At 43.0% G+C, this 27,891-nt stretch overlaps 1 protein-coding gene across 3 annotated transcripts in view; it reads left to right on the plus strand.

Annotated features, from left to right (window-relative positions):
• Positions 1-27,891, plus strand: part of SOAT1 (sterol O-acyltransferase 1) — a 67,699-nt gene that overhangs the window by 27,174 nt on the left and 12,634 nt on the right. For 2 of the 3 annotated variants that reach the window (XM_070077205.1, XM_070077206.1), the window contains 5 exons: positions 9,931-9,989; positions 22,307-22,458; positions 23,646-23,705; positions 26,144-26,251; positions 27,022-27,304. In XM_070077205.1, the coding sequence (XP_069933306.1) occupies positions 9,931-9,989; positions 22,307-22,458; positions 23,646-23,705; positions 26,144-26,251; positions 27,022-27,304 (662 nt within the window). Of the gene's footprint in view, positions 1-9,930; positions 9,990-14,012; positions 14,279-22,306; positions 22,459-23,645; positions 23,706-26,143; positions 26,252-27,021; positions 27,305-27,891 lie in introns of those variants that run through there. The other variant, XM_051858250.2, reaches the window with a different exon arrangement.

The raw sequence follows: 27,891 nt of genomic DNA on the forward strand, positions 1-27,891 counted from the left end.
ACTGTTTCAAAATAAGTTAATTTCAAAAAAAAAAGTGGCAAACAGCATTCAGAATGGAAGGGCAGATAAAAATTAGTCCAGCTGCTGAGACTTAAATTATAATAATACTGTGATATAATATGAAAATAAGAAATTATGAATCTATGACAGCAATAAGTTATAGTATACAGTGTATATGTTATACAGGGTAACAGCTTCTTATAAAAACATTTAATACTTTAAAATTTCTTTCTTTACAAATATGAAAAATATTTTCAAATCAGATTAATACCTATTAGTATAGTTGAACATCAAGAAACTACATTACTGTGATTTATTATAAAGAAAGAAAGCCTGCAGAACAGGGAAATTAGAATGTAATGAATTTTAGAGAATTTTCATCATCTGCCCTCCCTGAAATCTCTGTGCCCACGAGCAGTTACTTCCTTTTTGTCACCATCCCCCGGTACGCCCCCATTCTCCACGCAACCACCAGCTTTCCGGCTGTCAAGTTTCTACTCTGGACAGCCCGTGTGAATGGACTCATACAACATGTATGTCATCTTTCACGAGTGGCATTTTCCACTTAGCAAAAGTACTTCCAGTTTCATCCATGTTATAGCATGTATCAGTGTTTTTTGCCTTTTATTGTTGATAATACTCCATTATATGAGTGGATTATATTTTATTAATCTGCTTATCTGTTGATGGATATTTTAATTGTTTCTACTTTGTGTTATGAGGCAGAATGCTGCTGTAATCCTTCATGTACAGGTTTTTGGGTTGGGCATGTTTTCTCTCTCGTGTGCAGCTCTAGAAGGGAATTGCTGGTCATGTGGTAACTCTGTGCTTAATCTTTTGAGGAACTTCCAGACTGTTTTCCAAAGCACTGTACCATTTTACAGTGCTCCCATCAGTGTGAGATGGTTGTAATTTCGTCACATTCTACCCACCATGTACTGTCCTTCCTGGTGGGCATGAAGTAATATCTTACTGTGGGTTTGGTTTGCATGTTTTTGATGGCCAGTGATGGCAAGCATCTTTTCACGTGGCAATTAGCAAATTTGTACGGATTCAGTATCCCTTATCTGAAGTGCATAGCACTAGAAGTGTTTCAGATTTTGGAAATTTAAAATAATTTTGGATTTGGGGACATTTACATATACATTACATGTACATTACATATCTTGCATTGGGGACCCAAGTCCAAGCATGAAATTCACTTACATTTCACGTGTGTCTTACATACATAGCCTGAATGTAATTTTTTTTTTTTTTTTTAATTTGACAGGCAGAGTTAGACAGTGAGAGAGAGAGAGATAGAGAAAGGTCTTCCTTCCATTGGTTCACCCCCAAAATGGCCGCTACGGCCAGTGCACTGTGCCGATCCAAAGCCAGGAACCAGTTGCTTCCTCCTGGTCTCCCTTGCAGGTGCAGGGCCCTATCACTTGGGCCATCCTCCACTGCCTTCCCGGGCCACAGCAGAGAGCTGGACTGGAAGAAGAGCAACTGGGACAGAACCGGTGCCTCAACCGGGACTAGAACCCAGGGTACTGGTGCTGCAGGCAAAGGATTAGCCTAGTGAGCCATGGCGCTTGCCAACCTGAATGTAATTTTTTTTTTTTTTTTTTTTTTTTTTTTTTTTTGACAGGCAGAGTGGACAGTGAGAGAGACAGAGAGAGAAAGGTCTTCCTTTTGCCGTTGGTTCACCCTCCAATGGCCGCCGCTGCAGCCGGCGCACCGCGCTGATCCGATGGCAGGAGCCAGGAGCCAGGTGCTTTTCCTGGTCTCCCATGGGGTGCAGGGCCCAAGCACCTGGGCCATCCTCCACTGCACTCCCTGGCCATAGCAGAGAGCTGGCCTGGAAGAGGGGCGACCGGGACAGAATCCGGCGCCCCGACCGGGACTAGAACCCGGTGTGCCGGCGCCGCAAGGTGGAGGATTAGCCTATTGAGCCACGGCGCCGGCCGTACCTGAATGTAATTTTACACAGGGTATTTAATAATTCTGCATTTTGGCTGTGACCTATCATGAGGTCAGGTGTGAAATTTCTCACGTGTGGTAGGTATGTCAGGACCTGGAAAATTTCAGATTTCAGTGTTTGAACTTTTGGATTTTTGGATTGGGGATACTTAGCCTGCAGATATTTTTAAGAGAAAGCATCAATTTGGATACTTTGCCATTGTTAAGTTATAAGAGTTCTTTATATACATTCTGGATACAAGTCTCTAACCAGATTTGCAAATGTTTTTTCCTATTCTGCGGATTGACTTTTAACTTTCTTGATGGTGTGCTTTGCAAGACCAAAGTGACTTTTAAATTTTGATGGAATCCAGTTTTTTATTTTTTTTCTTTATTATGTTTGGGCATTTTACCTCAGAGGCTGTTGGCTGGTTTAGGCCTCAAAGATGTATGCTTCTGTTTTCTTCCAAGAGTTTTATAGATTGAATGTTAACTACTATTCTAAAATAGGAAGAACTCTGAATTCTGAAACACTTTTGATCCCAAGCATTTTGGAAAAGGATATGCAACGTGTGGTTTGACGTAAAACACACAGGTTTTTAGGAACCGGGTCTTTTCTGAGGTAGTTTCTGTGTATGGTGGGCCCACATCATTCTTCTGAATGTGGCTCTCTTACTGGCCCAGCACTGTTTGTTGAAGGACTGTTCCTTCCATAATCCTCTTGGGTGCAGTATTAAAAATCAGTTGTTTATTAGTGGCATTTTTATTTCTGGACTCTAAATTCTATTCCATTGAGCCATGCATCTATCTTTATTTTTTTTAAAGATTTATTTATTTGAAAGTTAGAGTTACACAGAGGAGAGACAGAGAAGTCTTTGATCCACTGATTCACTCCCCTGATGGCCGCAACAGCTGGAGCTGCGCTGATTTGAAGCCAGGAGCCAGGAGCTTCTTCCGGGTCTCCTGCGTGGGTGCACGGGCCCAGGGAATTGGGCCATCTTCTGCTTTCTCAGGCCACAGCAGAGAGCTGGATCAGAAGTGGAGCAGCTGGGACTCAAACCAGTGCCCATATGGGATGCTGGCACTGCAGGCAGCAGCTTTTGCCCACTGCACCACAATGCCAGGGCCCATATGTTTGTCTTTAAAATGAGATGTATGATTCTTCTTTTTTTTTATTTTTCTAGATATTTCTGGCTATTTTATGTCCCTTAAATTTACATATAATTTTTAGGATAAGCATGTCATCAATTTCTGCAAAGAAGTCAGCTTAGATTTTGATGAGAATAGCTTTGAAATTGGAAAACTACTGCCACCTTAACAATACTAAATCTTCCAGGCCATGAATGTGGGATGTTTTTCCATTTATTTATATCTTATTCTGTTTTCTTTGTAACAGCTTCTGTTTGCTTCAGATATTATAAAACTGATGAACTTAAAATTTTTTGGCATTCTTTTCAACCTTTCATTGTTGAGTTACAGCATTTTTCCTTATTCTTGACATTGACATGTATATAGCTTGTTCTCTATCTTTTGAGCTATTATATTTTCATGATCATAAGATGTACAATGTAATGACTTCCCCAGATACAGTCTGCAGAAATTGCAAGTCAGAATGTCTTTTCTGAGTCTGTTGCCATCCGTCTCCAGGGCAGCCCTGGGTGGCTCCCATCTCCAGTTGACTGGTAGGAGCTCATTTAATGTCTTCAATATTTTCCATCACTGCTTCTCTAAAGTATATTTTGGGTACTTAATTTTGATCTATATTCTCATTTACTTCTACTCTCTTCAGATGTGTTAATCTGTTTAGTTTGAAATTTCAGTTTTTATGCAACATTTAGAGGACTCTTGGTTTTTTCTCAGACAGACCTGCTTTGTCATTTAGTTTCTTATTATTTATGTTTTCAAGTTTTCTTTTCTTTTACATATTAAATATTCTTAAAAAAATTTTTTTAATTTGAAAGGCAGAATAACAGAGGGAATGAGAGAGGGAGAAAGATCTTCCATCTGCTAGTTCACTCCCCAACTGGCCACATTGGCTGGGACAGGGCCAGGCCAAAGCCAGCAGACTGGAACTCCATCTGAGTCTCCTGCATAGGTGGCAGGGGCCCAAGCATTTGCTGCGTACCTAGATGCATTAGCAGGGAGCCGGAACGGAAGTGGAGCAGCCAGGACTTGAACTGCTGCTCATGCAGGGTGCTGCTAGCACAGGTGGCAGCTTAACCCACTGTGCTACAGTGCCAGCCCCAACAAGTTAAACATTCTTGCTTTAATAATTGATAATTCAGTTGCCTTTAGTTTTTCAGATGTGAGACCGTTAGCTTTCTTTTCCCCTGTAAATTGTTGATTTATTCCATGTGACTGCTAATTCTGTTAATGCTATTATTTGCAGGTGGTGAGTGTTGGTATAAAATGGTAAGGAATAGTATTCTCCAAACTGGTTGTAGCCAATATTTAAAAAATTAAAAATAGAAAATATCACAAGCAATATAAGATCAGTGTCTTGTAGTACCCAGTATATGTGTGTACTCATATATGCACAATGGATTATATATATTGGATTGTGATGTAATCTTTATTTCTTTCTCTGGGTTCCAGTTAGAAAAATTTTACAATCATTGTTGTAGACCCAACTCATTGTTCAGGAGCTCACCTATGTCTCTGCACTCCCGGGGATGAGAACAACTTGTAGATTGCTGTCCTTTGACATGATCTTTACTGTTCCACGTGTTGAGGAAGCCACGTGTGATTAAAGGCAAGCAAACATACCAAACAATAGTTGTCATTGTACCACAGGACACTGTGTCCTGGTTACCTTTCTTCACTGTATTCCTTTGAGTTTCCTAATTCCTCCCAGGAAAGACTTGCTGCCTGCCATCTTTCAGCTATTACTTGAATCACTTTTGCTTTGCTAGTTCTTGTTCTAGATCTTTATATGCTTGAGAAAAGAGGTCTTCTTCTGTCGCTCCCCCTCTTCGTGGAGGAACGACACAGGACTCTGCGCTGTTCTTTCGTCTGCTCGGCCCTCCCCGGGTTTGCTGCTGGTTCTTCCCGGGTTGGCTACTATCCCTTCCACCTCCGTGGAAGGGCAGTTCCCCCTGGCCGCATTCCCCACTTCCGCAGGGGAGCGGCACACCGCCGGCTGGCTTTCTTCGGGGGCTGCACGGGTTCCCTTAGATGTTCCCCATAGATGTTCCCGATGCATGCCGTTTCTCTCCTCCTTTATAGTCCTTCTCTGCCAATCCCAACTCGGCTGCCCACACGCCGAGTACGCTGCTCTCCAATCAGGAGCAAGTCCTACAGTTAATTGGTTGAACTGGAGGCAGCTGTGCGGAAGCTGTTTACTTCTCTCCCAGCGCCATATTGTGGGAGAGCAGATGCATAGAATAAGTCCTAATTCGAGTAACTTAGTCTAGTCCGGATTGCTCCCCACAGATCCCCCTTTCTTTTTATTTTTTAGCGTTGATACGCGCCTGTCTTCGGTGTCCCGCGGCACACACTAGAGTTGCCACAGGCTCTTACAAGTCCTATCCATCAGGCAAACCGAATCCGGGTCCTCTCTTCGCCATGTTGTGAGGAGGTTTTTAGGCGCTGATGCGTGCCTGTGTTCGGTGCCCTGCAGCGCATACTCTGCTCTGCTAGAACTGCCTGCAGGTGTTTACAAAACCTATCAGGCAAACCGAATCCAAGCCTTCTCATTGCCGTATTGTGGGGGAGACTTATTAGTGTTGGTTTGTGCCTATCTTCGGTGACCTGCAGCTCATACTCTGGTCGAGCTTTGCTGGCGCTTACCGCCTTAAATCAGGCAGACCGAATCCAAGCCTCCTAATTGGCATGTTGAGGGGAGGCCTTATTTTTCTCTATTTCTCTATCTCCGGGCATTTCTATTTCTCCCATTTTACTTCTGTCTGCCAACATTCCTATTTCTTTTACTTCTAAACTTCTGTTTCTCTTATCCCCGCAGCTTCCCGGCACCTCGCCCCGCCGGCGGGTTCCCGGCTCTGCGCCGCTTCAGCCCGCGCGCCTCTCTCATCTGCGCAGCTTCCCGGCTTTGCGCGGCTCGGCTTTGCGCGCTCCGCGGTCTCCACGCTTAACCCTTTCGCGTCTGAACCACGGCCTACGCCAGCGTTCCCTATCTATTCACGCCCCGTGCTCTCTCTGCACGCGGCGGCTTCCGCGAGTAACACAGCGTAGCTTGCGTCTCCGCCACTAGGATTCAATCTAAGTTCCCCGGGCTAGCCTGGCGAATTCAACCCAGCGTACGTCTCCGCCCCACGATTTGGCTTCCCGTCCTTTGCTCCCCGGGCTAATCAGACGGATCCCAACCTGGCTTGCGTCTCAGCTTCTGGTTTCAACTTTTTGCCCCCTATTCCCGGGCTAACTTGAGAACCCCAAAGTGGCTTTCGTTTCCGCCTTGGCCTGCCCCCCGCGGCTTCAATTTCCCTAACATTTTTCTCTACCCGGTATGTTTCCCCAAGCTTTCCTCCAACGATATTCCTCCCTCATTTCTCCTGGCCTCTCCCCACAGTCCGCGTCCGAGTCTGTTTGTTCTAGCTTTCACTTTCGCTTTCGACCTTAGAGATTCCTCCCAGCTTCCCCCCGTAGTCCGTATCCGAGTCTATGCCTAGGCTTTCAATAGCTTCTTCCGGCACCCTTTTCGTCCGGCTTTTCCCTAGGCTGTTTGCTAGTCTCTCTCTCCGGTAATTTCCCTAGGCTGTTTGCTAGTTTCTCTCTCCGATATTTTCCCAATTCTTCCCGTTTCTTCCCGTTTCTTCCCTCCTAAGTTTGCTATCCGTTCTAGGTTTCCTAATCCGTCCTAAGTTTCCTATCCGAGTCAGGTTTCCTATCCGAGTCACGTTTCTTCCCTCCTAAGTTTTCTATCCGTCCTAGGTTTCCTATCCGAGTCACGGCACCATTATGTCGCTCCCCCTCTTCGTGGAGGAGCAACACAGGACTCTGCGCTGTTCTTTCGTCTGCTCGGCCCTCCCCGGGTTTGCTGCTGGTTCTTCCCGGGTTGGCTACTATCCCTTCCACCTCCGTGGAAGGGCAGTTCCCCCTGGCCGCATTCCCCACTTCCGCAGGGGAGCGGCACACCGCCGGCTGGCTTTCTTCGGGGGCTGCACGGGTTCCCTTAGATGTTCCCCATAGATGTTCCCGATGCATGCCGTTTCTCTCCTCCTTTATAGTCCTTCTCTGCCAATCCCAACTCGGCTGCCCACACGCCGAGTACGCTGCTCTCCAATCAGGAGCAAGTCCTACAGTTAATTGGTTGAACTGGAGGCAGCTGTGCGGAAGCTGTTTACTTCTCTCCCAGCGCCATATTGTGGGAGAGCAGATGCATAGAATAAGTCCTAATTCGAGTAACTTAGTCTAGTCCGGATTGCTCCCCACATTCTTCGGATCCTGCTCCGGTGAAGGACCTCCCACAGGGAGACAGGAGCCACAGAGGGCCATCGAAGAACCCCAGGGGCTCCCTTGCACTTCTCTTACATCCACCTAAGATGGTTAGAAAACAGCTTCTACTCTGTACACTGTTGAGGGGCTGGTCATGAAACAGAAGGAAGCCTTTGATGGTCACAATGGGAATCTCCTCAATACCTCCCTAGTCTGTTGATCCCAGAGAGTATCTTGGGCTTTCCATTCAGCGGGAAATGGCTGACCTCTTTTTCTACGCTAAGTGCTTTGAGCACATCATACTACAAAAGTCCATTTTGGGGGGCCGGTGCTGTGGCATAGCAGGTAAAGCCGCTGCCTGCAATGCCGGCATCCCATATGGGCGCTGGTTTGAGTCCTGGCTGTTCCGGTTTGAGTCCAGCTCCCTGCAAATGGCCTGGGAAAAGCAATGGAAGATGGGCCAGGTGCCTTGACCTCTGCCACCCACGTGGGAGTCTGGAATGAAGCTCCTGGCTCCTGACCCTGGTCATCTGGAGAGTTAACCAGTGAATGGAAGACCTCTCTAACTCTTTCAAATAAATAAATGTTTATTTACTTATTTTTATCAGTATCTAAGACTGCCTTGAAGAAGTCATCTTGAAATATAACATGGAAATTTGGAAAATTCTTAGCCAGTGTTGTCTTCCCATCATTTTTCTTTCACATTGCTGGTAAAATGACAAGTGTTTTTAGAGATAACATTGAATGTCACTTCTTCCTAATATTTCCTGGTGTCAGTTCAGATCCTCCCATGCAGAATGGTAGGGGCAATGGCCAAGAGGTTGCCTGTCACCAATCCCGTCACCTGCTGCTTGCTCACCAGGGAGGCAGCCCACAGCCCTTTTCCCAGAGCCCCTCCCTTGTCTAGAGGGGAAGAGGTGGGATACCGCTGGGGGGCTTCCTCCTCCAGGGCCTGGTGCCAGCTGGGCCTCCCTTGTCTAGAGGGGAAGAGGTGGGATACCGCTCGGGGGCTTCCTCCTCCAGGGCCTGGTGCCAGCTGGGCCTCCCTTGTCTAGAGGGGAAGAGGTGGGATACCGCTGGGGGGCTTCCTCCTCCAGGGCCTGGTGCCAGCTGGGCCTCCCTTGTTAGAGGTAAAGAGGTGGGATACTGCTGGGGGGCTTCCTCCTCCAGGGCCTGGTGCCAGCTGGGCCTCCCTTGTCTAGAGGGGAAGAGGTGGGATACCGCTGGGGGGCTTCCTCCTCCAGGGCCTGGTGCCAGCTGGGCCTCCCTTGTCAGGAGGGGAAGAGGTGGGATACCGCTGGGGGGCTTCCTCCTCCAGGGCCTGGTGCCAGCTGGGCCTCCCTCACCTTTTGTTGCTGCTGCTTCTCACTTATGCCTCCTAGTTTCCTCAATTTTTGACCATCAGTTTCTTTCTTGGATTTTTATCTGTTAGAATTCTTTAAGGCTTTAGGTGACTTTGTAATCTTACAGGGAAGAATCACGGTTGCACCTGCCTCTACCCTCAGGACACAACTTGGTCTGCTTTAAAGTTAATTTACCTCTTGAGGCTTTTCAGATCACACAGATAATGTGAATTTATGTTGCAGAATCTAGTGAGAGAGTTCTGAGTTCTTAGACATTTTTGCTCCCTCTGTGAACAGTGCCATTTAGAGACATACAGTTTCCTTTCTGTTCTCTTGTGTTGTGATTTCTGTCTGTGCACACTGAGGTTCTAGCTTTATAGATCCTGTTTTACTCGCACTTGGGTGAGATGGTAGACTTTACTGTCCGGTGAAGTACTGCACTGCTCTATGAAAACATTATCCCCTGTGTTGCTGCCCGGGAGCTCAAGGTTTCTAGGGTTTGGCAAGAATTCTTACATTTCTCACTTAGCTGCTAGGGTTCTAGTTTCATTATTTTTTTTTTCCCTCTGTGAATTTGTACAAGTTAGAAGTTTACTTACTTACTTGAAAAGCAGAGAGACATGGGCAAATTGACAGAGCTTCCATTCTCTGGTTCACTCCCCAGACATCTGCAGTGGCTGCAACTGGGTTGGGGGCCGGGCTGGAGTTGGGAGTGCTGTCCGCCTCCCATGTGGGTGGCAGGAACCCAGTCACTGGAGCCATCACCACTGCCTCCTAGGGTCTGCATTAGCAGGAAGCTGGAGTCATGAATTGAACTCAGGTACTCAAGTGTGGGATGTGTCTTAACCACTAGGCTAAACACCCACCCCAATTTCTACCATCATGACAATTAAGTCTTAAAAGTTCTCTGTTTTTAGTGTTTAGGCTAGGATCTTGGTTCGGTTGCAGAATCTGTTTGGGGAGTCTGAGTTTCATACTGTCAGAATCAGATCTGCAGTGTCACATGATTCACAGAGTTGTAAGTGCTGTGTGTGCATTCGGAAGTTCCTTCTACTTGTTCTTATTTATAAATGTCCTGCTGTTTACATTGCCCATGCTTTGTTTTCAAGTGCCGTACCATGTTTTGTGGTTGTACCATAGCTTACATGGTCATCTTTGTATTTGCTTGCTTGTTTTTCACTTTCATAATTTAAATAGTGTTGCTAGTAACTGTATTCATAAACTTTAAAGTCATGTTTGTTTTTCTTTCAATTAGGTCAAATTGACATAAAACAAGTGTTGGCAAAGAAAAGGCAGCTGACAGCCGAGGCAGAGGTAAGTAGCTCCCTCTTGCAGAAGCAGAAATGTGGTGTTTTAGATGAGAGTTTTGTGCAGTGCCGGTGTCAGTGTTAAGTTGTTTAGAGAATGATTCTTTCCCATCTGCTGATGTTTTCCTGCTGTGAGGCGGGAAAATCAGATCCACACCTTGGCACCCAGCAGAACCAGCAGATTGTGTCTTTCTGCGCCTCCGTCACTGTCACGTGCTGGTCCTTCCCAGCGATCTGGGTTTCAGTGAGCTGTGCTCATGGCTGATGTAGCAGGATGCCTCATGTGATTTGTGAGTGTCTGTCAGGGCTTATGGTGAACAGTAAGCTTCCACTGAGTGATGAATGTGAATCTGGAAGTAGATTCCCGTCAGGGATGTCGGAATAACTCAGAGCAATGCAGAACCATTTCAAGAGGGACTTAACAGTTCCGTAAAACAGAATTCGGCAGTACGTTCAGGAAATCCTGGAGGATAAAGAACTCTCCTTTTTTTTTTTTTTTTTTTTTTTTTAAAGAGTCATTTATTTATTTGAACGTCAGAGTTACCCAGAGAAAAGGAGAGGCAGAGAAAGAGAGAGGGAGGGAGATAGAGAGGGCGAGGTCTTCATCCACTGGTTCACTCCCCAGATGGCCGTAACAGCCGGAGCTGCACCGATATGAAACCAGGAGCCAGGAGCTTCTTCTGGGTCTCCCACATGAGTGTAGGGGCCCAAGGACTTGGGCCGTCTTCTGCTTTCCCAGGCCATAGCAGAGAGCCGGATCAGAGCAGCCAGGACTTGAACCGGCACCCATATGGGATGGTGGCACTGCAGGCGGCGACTTTACCTGCTATGCCACAGCGCCGGCCCCAAAGAACTCTTTATAAAAAAAAAAAAGGATCTTGGGGCTTGTGTTGTGGCATAGCAGGTAAAGCCACAATGCCAGCATCCCATGTGGGCACTGGTTTGTACCCTAGATGCTGCATTTCCTATCCAGCTCCCTGCTAATGGCCTGGGAAAAGCAATGGGAGATGGCCAAGTGCTTGGACCCCTGCCACCCACATGGGAGACCCAGATGAAACTCATAGCTTCGGACTGGCTCAGCCCTGGCTGTTGTGGCCACTTGGGGAATGAACCAGCATATGGAAGGTCTCTCTCTCTCTCTCTCTCTCTGTCCTTGCCTTTCTCTCTGACTTTCAAATAAATAATAATCTTTTTTTTTTTTTTTTTAATCAAATACTGTGTGTGCCTGAGTGTGAGTTGACTTCAGCTCCAAGGCAGCCTCTGATTTTTTCCCAATGAGATTACTTCTGAAGTTTATTGGGCAGCTTGAATATATAAACACCCAATGATGCTTATGAAGTAGCTCTGTTGTGTTACATGTGTGTATACTTGCACAGTTGTGTTATATGGAGTAATTTAGATTTTAGATTTCTTTAATAATAATGGTTCATGAAATAATGTTTTTGTATCCACTTTGACATCAGTGTCCTTGTTATTATCAGAGCTGATTTTTCACTTATCTTCCAAGGCCTGGGCATATCATTCCTCTCTCTTCTTTTTTGCTGGAGATACAGCACTTTTTGAGTTCAAGGATGATTCGCCTACAAGCTTTACCACAAAAACCTGTTTCTTTAACATTAAGAGATTTTCCCACATCACCCTTGTAGGTATATTTGTGGTGTTTACAATGTAATCTCTTACTGTATTGCCTTACAAAGTGGGATTCAAAAGATGCATTTATATATTTTAAGTTGGGAGTCTGGACTCCTTGTTAACAGAGTGTTAAATTTTATATATATATTTTTTTCCTGAATCTGTGAGCTTGCTGCGTAAGCCTCCAAAACCAGAGATCAAGGTCATTTCTGGAGAATGCCTTCTCTGATTAGTGCCTTATTGCTGCATTAGAAGAGACTGTTTAAAGACTTGGAGATTAAGCCACTTGCACTTCTGATAACTTACACTTTTGGCTAAAATGTTTAGGCAAATTTAGTATTTTCAGGGGCCTGCTCGTGTAGATTTAGTGATTAAGTAGCAAATTTTTGTTCTTGTGGTTTACTGGAGTGTTTCTGACCCGCCCGCCCACCCATCCTTAAGACAGGCAGTGCACCCAGGGTTGGCTCCCCTTCCTTTCCTGATTGCTTTTCTATTTTTCTGGTTTTTTGTTTGTTTTTCCCTCTTCTCCCTTTCCCAGCAAGAACACAAGCCTTATTATGCTGTATTTGTGAGGGAAAATTTCAAATAGGTGAAAGGCCATTCTGTCTCCCATATCATTGCTTTGTATTTTTAAACCATAATGTTAAGGTCTGCACCTTCGTGGGCACTGACTCTGAGGGTCACTTGCCACTGTCCTGTGGGTAGGAGCCAAGGCACCTCTGGTTATGGGAAATTCAGTTATTAAAATCGACTCCAGAAGAAATAACCAGCAACAATGGAAGAGATTGGGAAAGTTTTCAAAGCTCAGAAACCAGGAGGCAATAGGATTTGAGCTAGGGCTTGAAGGCTGTGTGTAGTGCAGTATATTGGTTGGTAATGGTAGGAAGTTGAAGGAGATTTAAGGTAGAACTGCATGAGCAAAGCCATGAAAGAGGGGAAAATGCCTTCCAGTCCAGCTGCAGTTGTCCATCTCGGTTTACCTTGTGCCTGATAGGGGCGTGACACCCTACAGGTGCCGTTTCCAAGACACAGAGTACGTGTTCTTCCTCCACGCCTTAAGAGCAGGGAACAGGGCTCAGCTCTGCAGCTCTTGTGTCTCCTGTAGGGTCCCCAGAACAAGTGCAAGCCCTGCTGCCTGAACCAGGCCCCCGTCCTCCAGCTGCTTTGCTCTCCATTCATTTACTTCTCTGCATCCTCTAACTGACTGAACTACAGGCTTTAATGCTTTTATTTATCTTTACTGATTGATTGATGCATACAGCAGATACGTAGATTTCTTCTTTAAAACTTTTTTTGACTTAGGTCTTTGAAGCCCTCCTCCTCCTCCTCCTCCTCCTCACTCATTGCTGCTCCTGCCCCTTCCCCCAGCATGCACACATTCCTCCTCCTCTTTGGGTTTTGGATTCCGTGTGGTTCCTTCCACGTTTGCTTTTTCGCCCTGTGGAGACCTTTTCTGTTTCCGTTGATGCTTGAGGAAAACCGCTTCCTCCATAATTCACGGTGGCCTCGACTTCACCGACTTGTATTTGGGCCAGTTAGGAACAAGGCCAAACTGCATTTTTCCTCAGGCTATTCAGTTGATAAATGGCACTTAACTGATGATTTTTTTTTTACACAACCTTTAACAAGAACTCATAAATCGCATTGATTGTACTCCAAGAGATGAAAGGCCTTTGGTAATTCAGATGGGGAACTCTGAAAAGATTTCTGTTTCTTGTCTTGTTCTAGCCAGACTTTTATTTTGAAATCTTGTTAAAAGACTAACATTGCCCACCTACCCAAGATTTATGTGCGTTTTAATATTAACTGGATAAGGCCGGCACCGTGGCTCAATGGGCTAATCCTCCGCCCTGTGGCGCCGGCACACTGGGTTCTAGTCCCAGTCGGGGCACCGGATTCTGTCCCGGTTGCCCCTCTGCCGGGCCAGCTCTCTGCTGTGGCCAGGGAGTGCAGTGGAGGATGGCCCAAGTGCTTGGGCCCTGCACCCCATGGGAGACCAGGATAAGCACCTGGCTCCTGGCTTCGGATCAGCGCGGTGCGCCAGCCGCAGCGGCCATTGGAGGGTGAACCAACGGCAAAGGAAGACCTTTCTCTCTGTCTCTTTCTCTCACTGTCCACTCTGCCTGTCAAAAAAAAAAAAAAAATATATATATATATATATTAATTAGATAAAGAATCTCAACGTGGCACCCAGTAGACCTCTACAGATAAAAACATTGGCAAAATGAGCATTGAGTTTTTGTATTTGATCAGAACGAGGACACAGTCCTGAGTCCATCATGGAAGAGAATGGGCACCAAGTGACAGCAGCAGTGTCCCAATTCTGTGGCATCTCTGTGCCTTAATATCCTGTTCACAAACTTATTCTGGTGCTTGTGACCTTGAGGCAGTGTCTGAACTCCTTTGAATGGAGTGAGCATCGCTTCTGGTGTCCCTGCAAACTGGAGCACTGGCAGGCTTTCGGAGAGGGCGAGAGAAATCCTCACACAGAGCAACATCCGTGCCAGTAGTTCTCTGCTGCGTCAGTGGGGGAGTGACTCTGAGATGCAGATTTCCAGATTCTTCCGTCCTCAACTGAGGCACTGCATCCCGCGTTGCTGGAAGGATTCCCTGAACTGGAAGTGTGATTCCGTGTCCTTCCAGCTCCCTGCCTTACCAAATCAGGTTGTGATCTTCTCACTTTTCTAGTGGCTCCGGTCATTTCTTCTGAGTTCCAGCGGCAGAATTGAGGTGGGGGAAGAAGAGGGGCAAGGAACAACACCAGCTAGCTGCCTTCTAAGGACTTCTTTTCCTAGAGATTTTGACAAATCAGTTCTGCCTATATCTCTGATAACTAAGGTACAAAGAGAGACTGGGACATATGTTTATTGATTTTGGGTGGTGACGTACCCAGCTAAAAACCAGGAATTCTTGGACTAAGAAAGGAGGCATGATAGCATTGACTGCTAATAGTCTCTAGGGTGGGCATTTGGTGCAGAAGGTAAGAGAGTTAACAGATTGTACCACAGTTGTCCATTTTGTTTTGTTCCTTTTGAGCTTTTAGTCAAATCAACCTTCTTTTGGCTGTGCAAGTCTGAGTACACTTTTCTAATCATTCCCTTTCTACCTTTTTTCTCATTTTACTTAAATGCATAGATGTGTTCATCTCTGGTCTACTGCGGAGAATTCTTGGAAAGTCAGTTCATTGTTATTTACAATTTCATCATTTGTTTACAAAAGGTAGAAAAGTATTTGCCTTAATGCCATCTTAGGCACGTTCAACAGATCAGTTTCATGAATACCTATTGGTCCCTTGTCAGTCAAACAGCATGAAACTGGGACTCTAAAGAATTGGAGCATCGACATGCTTGTTAAGAGCCCTGTGTGTTCCGTAAAGTGAATAAGAAGAGGAATGGTGACTGAGTTAGGTGTCGTCAGATTGTTCTTTGAAAGTTGTAAAGTGATATCTGTGTAAGTTGTATTCATAAGGATTTACATAATTTTAGACCTATTAATTGCAGACATTAAAGGTGATAGTTACTCTATTTTAACTATAAAATCCGATTTTAACAAAAACCCCAAACTTCCTAACTAGGCAGATGTTAATCATCTATATGTCATTGGTTGAGGAGCACTTTAAAATATTTATTTAACATTTCTGACATCAGTGTGTATATTGTACATTATGATAAAGCACTGAACCAAGCAGTGTAGTTCACTAGGCATCTTTTTCGTTTCTTAGTGCCTCTTCCTTTTTGTGGCATCTTAAATTAAGTTTACACATTGTGTACACAGTGCACTCGAGATTTGTTAAGATTTTAATGTTGTGCTGCCACGTAAAATTATTGCAAGAACAGGAAGAATACATTATCTTTTGTGAGGCGTTTTTTTTTTTCCCTGATTATAGTAATGGTACTCATTGCAAATTGATAACAGAAAAAGCATAAATAGGAAACAGTCCTATGCCTACCACCAGAAAATAACATTTGATTTATTTTTTCCATACCATTTGTTTCCTTTTTTCTGTCAGTACACAGTTCCATGTGGACATATACAGGCACATGCATGCATTGGTATGTCAGCAAGAATCAGCATCAGTTTATGTGTTCAGTTTGTGTATTTTTCTTAACATTATTTTGTGTTTGTGTGTTATGTTTTCTTTGAAAGTGTGTCTTTAAAAATTATTTCACAATATCTGTTTGTATGATTATATTATTTGTTAACTACTAAGAGTGTATTTTTACTCCTTTCTGGCTTTCTAGCATTTAACAATGACCGATAAAGAAGTGAAGGAGGTAGGGAAGATGATAATCAATCATAGGATGTACCATTTGGAAGATAAGGATGAGGGAAATGAATGTATTTCGGCTCAGTTTAGGCTGATGAAAAATATGTTACCTTATCAAGAATATTGTAATCTAAATTGGGCAGCAGCACAGTGTTAAATTTATTTTAAATAAAAAGGGATTATAATTTAGGGATGTACTGTTATTGTTGGCTTCTCCTAAATCTTTAGTTTTTTATATAAAGGGTTATATAATAGTTGTGCTGAAGATTTTTTTTTCCAAGCAGCAGTTTGCTGTTGTTGTTTTAATATGGAGGTGGAATTTGTTATAATGCACTCTTTAGGTCTATAAACCTCTGCTGCGTTGATATGTTCAATGGAATGGTTGTAATAGACCTGTGCTAATAAACAAGATCTTTTTATTAGATGACCTGCCACTTCAGGCTACATATATATCATTGCCATGTTTCTTTTTCTAGCTTTTATTTTATTTTTTTTTTTTTGGCTTATGCTGTTTATCATGTAGAAACATTTCAATTTACAGTGTACACTGGGAAGCAGTATACTGTAATGTGAACTCTGGGGTCACGTACACCTGGGCTCTGATCCCATTTCCACAGCTGATAAGTTCTGTGACCTTGGGTGCATCACTTGACTTGTGTAAGCCAAGGTCTCTCATTTAAAAAAGGAATTACAATCCTACTCCAGATATAGTGGTTTCTAAAAAGATTTACTTATTTATTTGAAAGTCAGCACTACAGCAAAAGAAGGAGAAGGAGAGACATGGAGAGAGGGAGATGGAGAGAGAGAGGCAGGGAGGGGGAGAAAGAGAGGGAGAGAAGGGGGGAGAGAGGGACAGAGGGAGATGGAGAGGGGGGGGAGAGAGAGAAAGAGAGAGAGAGAGAGAGAGAGAGAGAGATTTCCATTCACTGGTTTACTCCCCAATGGCAGCAATGTCCAGTATGGGCCAGGCCGAAGCCAGGAGCAGGAGCTTCTTCCAGGTCTCCCACATGGGTGCAGGGGCCCAAGGACTTGGGCCATCCTCTGTTGCTTTCCCAGGCACATTAGCGGGGAGCCGGATTGGAAGTGGAACATCCAGGACTCGAACCAGGTCTTGCATGGGATACCGGCATCATAGGTGGCGGCTTTACCCACTATGCCACAACACTGGCCCTAAAGATGGTTTTAAGACTAGAAATAGTATATAATAGTCCCTAAGAATGTCAAGTATATGGCAGTTATTCAGTAAATAACACCTGATACAATAATAACAATAGTGATTTTCAGCCTCTTTCCAATAATAACCTCTGGAAAGAAATCAAGACTAGGTAGTGTTTTGTTTTGTTTTGTTTTGTTTTGTTTTTTTGACAGTCAGAGTTAGACAGAGAGAAAGGTCTTCATTCCGTTGGTTCACCCCCCAAATGGCCGCTACGGCCGGAGCACTGTGCCAATCCAAAGCCAAAAGCTAGGTTCTTCTTCCTGGTCTCCCATGCGGGTGCAGGGCCCAAGCACGTGGGCCATCCTCCACTGCCTTCCTGGGCCACAGCAGAGAGCTGGACTGGAAGAGGAGCAACCGGGACAGAATCCGGTGCCCTGACTGGGACTAGAACCCCGGGGTGCCAGTGCCACAGGCGAATGATTAGCCTAGTGAGCCGCGGCACTGGCCAAGACTAGGTAGTTTTAAAAATAACAGCTTTCTATGTACTTTGTGATAGACTCTGAACTAAAACAGCAGTAGTGTGAATGTTCGTGCCAGGTTCCTTTCAAAAGCTGTGTGGAAATTACAAAGTACCTTGGTACCTGCTTTGCTAAGTGTTGGCTGTACCGTTAACTAAAAGACACGGTGTTTAAAGTCAGCTGGGGAGGCAGACACGAAGATGCCAAGAAGTAGAAATGCTATGCTTTAGGAGAGAATGAGAAGTTCAGAGGGGGTTGTCAGGGCCACCTCCCTGGTAAGTCACTTTAGTGTGACACCTGGAATGCCTGCCAGGTATTCCATTGTGGTGTTGTGCCCAGAAAGGTCACGTTTCTGGTTTCATGCCGGAGTGAGGCTGAAGGGTTCCCTGTGCAAAGGCAGCAGCGAGTCGGGGAAACTAGTGATTCCTAGACTGGCAGTCTGACCCTGAGGAGTCAGAATATCATTTTGTTTAAAGCCAATAAAGAAGAAAAAAAGAACAAATTCTGATCAAGTAAACTAAATGTTTGAGAAACTGAAAATAGTATTTCATGAGGGGTCGTCAAAAAGTTCGTGGAAACTGCATATTATGAGAATATTGTCCAAGAATTTTGAAAGTTTTTTGCACCAAAGTGAATTTATCCATTTTTTAAAAAGTTTTTAAGATTTATTTTATTTGAGAAGCCTATTCCTTGGAGCCAGGGACTCAGTCCAGGTCTCCCAAGTGAGTGGCAGGGACCTCTCTACTTGGCCTGGCATCCATTCGCAGGAAGCTGGGATCGGGACTGAGCCGAGACTAACTGAGGCACGCTGAGATGGGAACTCGGTGGCCCAAGCAGCTTCTGGACTGCTTTGCCTGCGATTCCTGCTCTTAAATTCTCGGTCTCCTTTCTCTGTTGTCCTTTCTCTGTCTCCTTTCTCTGTGGCATTTGCTAGACCATTAGTGATGCATGTAATGTCTCTCTCGTGGATAGGCAGTGAGTCGCTTAAGAGCAGCCCTGTGTGTGTGTGTGTGTGTGTGTGTCTTGTTCCCCACCTCTGGTGCTGAATAATAGTAGTTAGTACTGCTTGTTATCCGAGTGTGTTTGGTCTCTCAGTTCAGCTAGCAGGCTGGGATAACAAGGAGTACCCTTCCTTGTGGACTGACGGGGAAGGACGGAAAGGTAGGAGTTCAGCCGCGTGGGGAGAAAAGGAAAGGAATAGGCGGGGCAAAAGAAGAGGGTGCACTTCCTAAGGAGGTGAAGGTTAGGAGATAGCTGTGAGAGTCCTTCACAAGTCTGGCAGTTGGAAGTTGAGTGTGCAGCAAAGGCCCATCTGTGAGTGAGCGCCTGGGAGCTGTGCCGGAGGAAGTCAACTACTCTCTTCAATTAAAGTTGGTGGATTAGGACTTGATTTTAGTAGCTTTTACTGACATTTGTATAACATTTGTTACTTTTTTAAAAGCTTCTAAGGTCTACTTAAACTGATGCTGCCTGGGACTGGTGCCAGAGTAAGAGGAATTCTAGCTTTACAAAAGCTGGCTTGGGTCCCTTTGCCACGTCTCAAGATTCCAGGTTTCTGCTTTCAGATTGAGTAGAATTTTCGTGGACTGAGATACGAGCGCAGTGAAGTGCTGGGATGTGACGTGGTTAAACTCTCTGAAACCCTCCATCCTGGCTGTTTCCCAGATTTGCCGAGGGCGTGCCTGCCCCAGGAACGTTTTACACTTAGGCTTCCTTCTTCCTAGAGTCCACCTTCAGATCTCAGATGTCATCTGCTCTCTCACTGTCACATCTCAAGTGTCATTTTATCATTGAGGTTTTCCCTGACCTCCTTATGGAAAATGTCTGCCCCCACGGTCATGCCGTATTCCTTTCCATGACACCTGCTGGCGTCCTACATGTCCTGTATACATTCCACGAGGATTGGGGGTTGGTTTGGGGCATTGTTGTATATCCTGTGCCTAGGAGTATGCCCAGAGCTGTGCATGCCCTTATAGCAGAATGAACAAATTCCTTCCCTTCTTCACTTTCAGTATATTTCTATGTGGGAAAATGTTTTTATAGCTGAAGGAAAAAACCCTGTACTAGTAAGTTGAATTCTAGAGAGTAAAAGCAAAGAGAACCTGTTTTCTTCATGTTGGTTTTGTTTCTTTTTGGCTGGAGCACTTCTGTTGAAAACATTTCAAAATGAAAATGATCATATAATTGAAATAGATCGAAGGAACAAAAATGGAATACTATTGGATAAGCTCATTGTGAAAAAAAAAAAATAAGTCTGTAGAAAAGTTTGTTCTTTTTTCCAGGGAATATAGGTTCTCAATAGTTTGTCCCTAAATCTTACCTCTCTGCATTTTTCTGTTGTAGCTAAAACTCTTCATACTTTCCTGTATGTTTGCTTTTTTTCCATAATCTTTCCCCTTTCCTTCTGCCATTTTTCACTTCATCCAGGTCCTAAGATCGTCAAGGTTTCTGCTCAAAAAAGGTATTTCCATTCAACTCCTCCCTGCTCTGTTTCCTAACTGCTTGCATGCTTGTTAAGTCTTTGTTGATATGCCAGCTCGGGTGACACATGTATGGTCTACCGTGTGCTATCTATACGTGGATGTCTTGTGTTCTCCAGCCCTGCCAGCTGTCCTGTGAGAGTAGGCGCCTGGCATATTCTCACTGCCAGGACTCGTGACTTGTGAACTGTAGGAGCCAGCAGCATGAGAAGCCCTCCTGTAATTGCATGACATACAGCGATGTGTTTAGGCTTTCCTTTGGAGGACTTGGGCACACTCCTGTGGTATAACAGTCCAGACAAATGCTGCTTCAGATCTCGTAAGTGCAACTTGGATGAATAATTTAGTCAGAGGAAAAAAGCATCTTTTCCCTTGAAGAATTGGTAATTAACAGTTTTTCTGTATGTAGGTAAATTCTGCCAATTAAAAAATACCTAAATTTGCAAAAATGAGCATCTATAGTTGAAGAAATATTTTTGCTCATACTTTTTTCAAAAATTGTGACAGTTTTAAGATGTGAACTGCTATATTCCTAAAGCTGTACCTATGAAATTTGTATTCATTAAATAAAAGTATCACAGTTAAACATATGCATACTCATATTTTCATAAGATAAGTATATTTACACACATAAGTACTGCAGTTTTATGAAATTTTATGGAACACATATGTTTTATCATTTGACAAATACATAGTTATGAAGGTAGTAATCAACATTTTATTTATTTTTTATTGTCTGTGTCTCTGCCTCGCAAAAAGTTTTATTCATTTTTTTCTAAATTTTGAAAGATACTTTTTTTTAGCTAATTTGTATGTTGTTTTTTTTTTTTAAATTTTATTTCAATTATACATGTTTCATGTATTTCATATACACAGATCTGGAACATAGTGGCATTTCGTCACCTACGCTCCTTCCCATACTCCAACCCCTTTTTCCCCCTCCCTCTTGCTTTCTCACTCTTAATTTTTACAAAGATCTGTTGTCAGTATATTTAATGATCATATAGCTAACCCTACTCTAAGTAAAAGAGTTCAGCAGATAGTGTGAAGAGAAAAAAATAAAAAAGGGCTATAAACAGTCATCAAATCTCAAAATGTCTTTCTCTCCAATACATTACATTTCAAGTACTCTATTAGTTACCTTGGATCAGGGAAAACATATGCTAACTGTCTTTTTGGGACTGACTTATTTCACTAAGTATAATGGTTTCCAGTTGCGTCCATCGTGTTGCAAAAGACAAGATTTCATTTATTTTTACAGCTGAATAGTACTTCATAGTGTATTTATACCCTAATTTCTTTATCCAGTGAACATTTGATAAACTTCTGGATTGATTCCATATCTTAGCAATTGTGCATTGTGGTGCAGTGAACATGGGGGTACAGATAACTCTTTCATGTGCTGATTTCTTTTGGTTTGGGTAAATTCCCAGGAGTGGGATGACTGACTCATATGGAGGTCTGTATTCAGATCTCTGAGGTCTCTCCACACTGTCTTCCACAGTGATTGGGCCAGTTTACATTCCAACCAACAGTGGACCAGAGTACCTTTTCCCCTATGTCCTCTCCAACATCTGTTGTTTGTTGATTTTCGTATGTGAGCCATTCTAACTGGAGTGAAGTGAAGCCTCTTTGTGGTTTGGATTTGCATTTCCCTGATGGCTAGTGATGCTAGCATTTTCTCAGGTGTCTGTTGGCCATTTGAATTTCCTCTTTTGAAAAGTGTTTTTTCAAGTCCTTTGCCCAATTATTAACTAGATTGTTTGTTTTGTTGTTGAATTTCTTGAGCTCTTTGTAAAGAAGTCAACATTTGATATAAATAAATGACATGCTCTAAAATATAAATAGTGGGTAATTAGAGCAAAGGAATTGCCTAAAAAAAGGGGGACTTAAAATTTAATGGGGATATAATGCTGACTTTTTGGGTGTGTTTCTAAATAAAAATGAAGAGAGGAATAGTCTCATTTTGAACGTTGTGTGATTTTGATTTTTTATGTCAGGGAGTTCACTTAGTCGGTGATTACTTTGGTGTTTTTAATTTGTGCTTAGAAAAGATACATATTTTTAATAGGGTATAACATCCATGTATTGATTTTTCAATAACCATTTCTGAAACTACAATCAGCTATAGATGTATTTTTGCCTTTACCCTTGAATATTTACTCTATATGCTTTCTTTTGAACCAGCTCTGTTTGAGAGTGCTTTAGAAAAATGTTAATAACCCACATGCATGTGTTCTTTGTTTTCCTTTACTTGTTTTAAAATTATAGGAATTAAAGCCACTTTTTTTGAAGGAAGTTGGCAGTCACTTTGATGATTTTGTGACCAATCTGATTGAAAAATCGGCATCATTAGACAATGGTGGATGTGCTCTCACAACTTTTTCCATTCTTAAAGAAATGAAAAACAATCACAGAGCTAAGTAAGTATAGACATGATTTTCTTTTAACACAGGTATCTACTCTAGGTCACTGGTCAGAACATGGACTGCAGTAGAAGTGCCTGAGTCCCAGCCTGGCACTTCTTGTAGGCTGTGAGTGCTATTGGGAAGGTTCTTTAACCACGTGAGAGCTGGGTTATTTCCTCCTAGTGTGTGGATTCAGTTTTCCATTTTTCACTTTCCTCAGTTTCATGCCTCTGCAGTCTCTATCCATCTCTCCTGTCCTGGAGAATAGCTTTGACCAGTCATACTTGACAGACGTGCTGGTGGTGCTACAGAAAGCCCTAAAGAAGATGTTTATGCTAGGTATCAAAATGCAAGTGATTTGTAACTAGAGCAAAACGTTAAGATCAGGAAGCCAGGGGCAGGTGCTGTGGCTCAGCAGGTTAAGCTGCCACTCGGGACACCGGCATCGCTTATCAGAGTGTCTGGTTTGAGGCCTAGCTCCTCTACACTTCTGATCCAGCTCCCTCTTAGTGGGCCTGGGAGGGAATGGATGATGGCCCAAGTACTTGGGTCCCTGCCACCCATGTGGGCACCTGGATGCAGTTCCTGGCTCCTAGCTTTGGCCTGGCCCAGCCCTGACTGTTTTGGCTATTTGGGAGGAGAACCAGTGGATGGAAGATATCTCGGGGTTGCTTTCTCTCTCTGTCTCTGTGTTGCTCCCATTTTGTCAGTCTGTCTTATGAATAATAGATAGATAGATAGATAAATGTTAAAAATAAAAATTAGGGGCTGTTGGGAGTTGCTGGAAGTCTGTTGACATCATAATCTCAGTGGAAGTTTGGAGGGGAAGCCAGTCATCTGGATGGCTTGGAGCACCATATGGCTGGAGTCTTGGCCATGACCTAGGGACTCTAGGAGAAGGAAATGTGGTTGCCAGTGTGGAATGCAGTGCCTCTCCGCAGGGGCTGGGTGTGGGGACCGAGTGTATGCTGTTCCGGTTGGTTGTGTCTAACACCTCTGCCGACCTAAATAGCTGTGTGTGTGTTGTTCAGGAGGAGTAAATGCAATAACATGCATAAAACCCCAGCACAGGACCTGGATCACAGTGAGAAGGCGGTTCCTTAGTGTTAACTGTGGTCGTGGGTCGTGTGTTTCTTGTCTGCGGGATCACATTTCTTACACTACTGGAAGCACTTCATTTTGATTTTTTTTGTTCCTTCCAGAGACCTGAGAGCACCTCCAGAGCAGGGAAAGATTTTCGTTGCAAGGCGATCTCTCTTGGAGTGAGTATTTTTAGTTGATTTTGTTAACATTTATTTTGAATTTTAGGAAAAAAAAAAAAAACACCTAGCCTGATTGATAAAGAGTCACTGCTTAGTCTAAGACTGTGTGATGAGTGTCTTCCCTGTTGATAGAAATCATTAGTTTTGGCATCTCTTTTAATGCATTTGTCGTGTCGTGCCCTTTCCTTCTGATCTTCTGGTTCTGCATCTAGCGTTAAAGAGGAGCTGGGGATAAAAATGGTGTTGCTTCAGAGAACTGGTTACCCAAAGGGCTAGAGCTGAAGTTTTCTGACTTGGTAAGCCAGCTCATGATTTGGAGATGCTGCCTTCTTTTAATACATGAGATTATGTTTTCATCTCATTTTCAAGTTACTCATTTAAAAACTGATTGCAGGGCCGACACTGTGGTATAGTGGGTAAAGCTGCCCCCTGCGGTGCGGGCATCCTATGTGGGAGCTGATTCGAGTCCCAGCTGCTCCACTTCTGATCCAGCTTTTTCCTACAGCCTAGGAAAGCAGTGGAAGATGGCCCAAGTGCTTGGGCCCCTGCATTTGCATGGGAGACCCAGAAGAAGCTCCTGGCTCCTGGCTTCAGATCAGCTCAGCTCTGGCCATTGTGGTCATTTGGGGAGTGAACCAGCAGATGGAAGGCCTCTCTCTCTTCTTTGTCTCTCACTCTGCCTCTGCCTCTCTGTAACTCTGACTTAAAATTAAATAAATAAATCTTTAAACAAAAAACTGATTACTTAGTATTTTAAAAATAAAATTATTCAAGGTAAATTAATTGTGACTTTATTTGCAAACTGAAAATTAAAGGTTCATTTTGGATATGTGATTAATATTTCTTCTTTAGTGATCTTTGAGTAGATTGATTATTCATTTGGTCAATTATTTATTCATTAGAATACAGCTGAAATTTAACCTGCATTGTTGCATTTCATCTGAATAGTTGGTATGGTGAAAAATGCATCTTTTTATTATTATTATTATTATTATTATTATTATTATTATTTTTGACAGGCAGAGTGGACAGTGAGAGAGAGAGACAGAGAGAAAGGTCTTCCTTTGCCGTTGGTTCACCCTCCAAGGGCCGCCGCGGCCGGCACACGGCGCTGATCTGAAGCCAGGAGCCAGGTGCTTCCTCCTGGTTTCCCATGGGGTGCAGGGCCCAAGCACTTGGGCCATCCTCCACTGCACTCCCGGGCCACAGCAGAGAGCTGGCCTGGAAGAGGGGCAACCGGGACAGAATCCGGTGCCCCGACCGGGACTAGAACCCGGTGTGCCGGCGCCGCAGGCAGAGGATTAGCCTAGTGAGCCGCGGCGCCGGCCTAAAAATGCATCTTATACTTACCAACATTTACCTTCCATGAGCCAAGTTGATTTGCACTGTTTAGCCTCTATGAGGTTATAAATATGTATAAAATCCCTTTTTAGTTTTGGTATAATTTTTTTGAAGAGAAAATACAGGGGAAAATGCAGGCTTTTCACATAAAAGGAAAAATAAAATAATTACATTTTAATGACGATTTTAATGATAGAATGGTATTTATGAAAAAGAAACAAAATTAAAATACAGTTTAATTTTAAAAAATTTAACCAAGGAAATGGAACACATTTTTTATGACTCAAATGGGTTTTTATTAGAATTTGAAGAGCCTTATTCTAGGGATTTCATAGTATTTGAGATTTCTCAGAAAAGTCTTTTAGAAAGTTAACATAACTCTTGCCAAAAACAAGGTTAAAATACTTGTTTTAGATAGATACAAAAGGTATTGGGAAGTAATTTAGGAAAGAGATTGCTACATTTTAAAAGAAAAGCAGATCACTGTTAAAATCAATGAGGAGAAAGTAAAAGCACTTATCAATAACTTAGGTTTTATAGACGTATAGGATGATAGTTATCATTAGTATAGAAGTACGTACTGTACTAGTGAAGTGTAGGGAGTAGACTGTAAGAACAGGATTTTTAAAAAGTTTTATTGTTTTGAAAGGCAGAGAGACAGAGACAGATCTTCCATCCATTTACTGGTTCACTTCTCAAATGCCTACAACAGCTGAGGCTGGGCTAGGCTGAAGTCATGATCTGGGTCTCCCCTATGGGCACAGGGTCCCAAGTAGTTGGGCCATCCTCTGATGCTTTCCCAGGCCCTTTTGCAGGGAGTTGGATTGGAATTGGAGCAGCTGGGACTTGAACTGGCCTCATGGGATGCTGGTACTGCAGGCCAGGGTTTGAAGCCATTGTGTGTGCCGGCCCCTTGATCTTAATATTTAATATGCTTGTACTTCATGTTTAAAATTGTGTATTTACTGTTACTTTTAGAGATTTTTTTTCCAGTGGTGTATTAAGGATCTTCTAAATTACTCTAAAGAAAAGTCTGCATAATGTTTTAAAATTCGAGTATGGATTACCAATTTGGTTTTTTTGAACTACAATTACAGTGAGCTGTTTGAAGTGGACCACATCAGGACAATATATCACATGTTCATCGCCCTCCTCATTCTCTTTATCCTCAGCACTCTTGTGGTAGATTACATCGATGAAGGAAGGTAAGACAGTGCCAAGAATGACTGGCTGCTTTGTAGGGGCACTTGAGAGTGTTCACTGAATTTTGGTCAAGAATAGTTCGGCCAGATTTGCTCAGAATATCCCAGAGGTGCTGATTTGAGCGTAATTTTCTTTTCTAAAAAGTTTAGAGATAATTAGGAGTTTCAGTACTTTCATTTTTGAAATAGTCCATTTAATATAATCATTATTTTCTAGGTGTTTTTTCCAAATGGTAACATTGGAACTTTAGGTTGAAAAAAAGTGATGTTTCTTTTTGATGTAAAAATCAAATTGTAACTTAAAAAGTGACAATTTGGTAATCATGACTGAATTATGTATTTCTTGGGAAAATTAAAACTTGAGATAATGGTATAATAGTTAAAATTTCCAAATTTTAACTTTCTTTCTGAAAAGTCATCTATTGAATGTCAAAGTGATTGATACTTGAATATTTCATTTTGTAATAGTTGACTTTAGTGTTTTAAAAGATTAGTGTGAGAATCTTATCTTTCTGAAGTTCATTACTTTATTATCTTAGGTATCTTCAGTTCAGGGACCATAGTATCTTAGAGCTTTTAGGAAATTTGTTGTTGAGCTGTATTGTCAAACAGGGTTAGAAGCAGATCTCTATCTAGCAAAACTATTAGATCTGTGGTTTAAATGTACTTATGTTCCAGTGTTTCCTAAAGTTCAAAGTCTGGGGCTTGGAAGTTTGCATTCTGTGAATTTGGTGTGTGTTACAAACTCCGTTTTCTGTGCTTCCTCTCCCCAGGCTGGTGCTTGAGTTCAATCTCCTGTCTTACGCTTTTGGCAAATTTCCTACTGTTGTTTGGACCTGGTGGACCATGTTCCTGTCTACACTTTCAATTCCCTATTTCCTGTTTCAACATTGGGCCAATGGCTACAGCAAGAGTTCTCATCCACTGATGTATTCTCTCTTCCATGGCTTACTTTTTATGGTCTTCCAGCTTGGAATTCTAGGTTTTGGGCCAACGTATATTGTATTAGCATATACACTGCCACCAGCTTCCCGTTTCATTGTTATACTCGAGCAGGTAAGGTTGTGCATACTATCCAATGGACTGCTATGCTTTGTTAAAATAGTGATGATGATGGTCATGTAATACTGTTGCTGTTAGCTGTATGAATTTGGATAAATTTTTGTATTTTTTTTTTGTGCATGTGCCACTATTTCCTGTAGAATTAAAATGTTAAACAGGATTATCTCAGCTTTTAAGATTCATTTAGCTTCAGTGTTCTCTGAGTCAGGATGATTGAAATAAATTAAATTGAGCTATACTGGACAGATTGTTTTTTTCCAGAATACTTTTTGTTGAAGTCATCTAGATTGTAAAATATTTTTCTAACTAAAGACTTTACTTTTTAAGTGTCAGATTCATTGTTTTGTCATATCTATTCCTATTTAAATGAAGGACTTATTTTAATTTCTATACCTTTCAGAATTTTTCTTTTAACTTTTATTTATCTATTTGTTTATTTGAAAGGTAGGGCGAGAGTGAGATATGTTCTATCTGCTGGTTCATTCCCCAAATGGCCACAGTGGCTGGGCTGGGCCGGGCCAGGTGAAAAACAAGATCCCAGAACTCTATCTGGGCCTCCCGTGTGGGTGGCAGGGGCCCAA

This window comes from Oryctolagus cuniculus, chromosome 7 (genome assembly GCF_964237555.1).
Source record: "Oryctolagus cuniculus chromosome 7, mOryCun1.1, whole genome shotgun sequence".
In the NCBI taxonomy this organism is placed as follows: Eukaryota; Metazoa; Chordata; class Mammalia; order Lagomorpha; family Leporidae; genus Oryctolagus; species Oryctolagus cuniculus.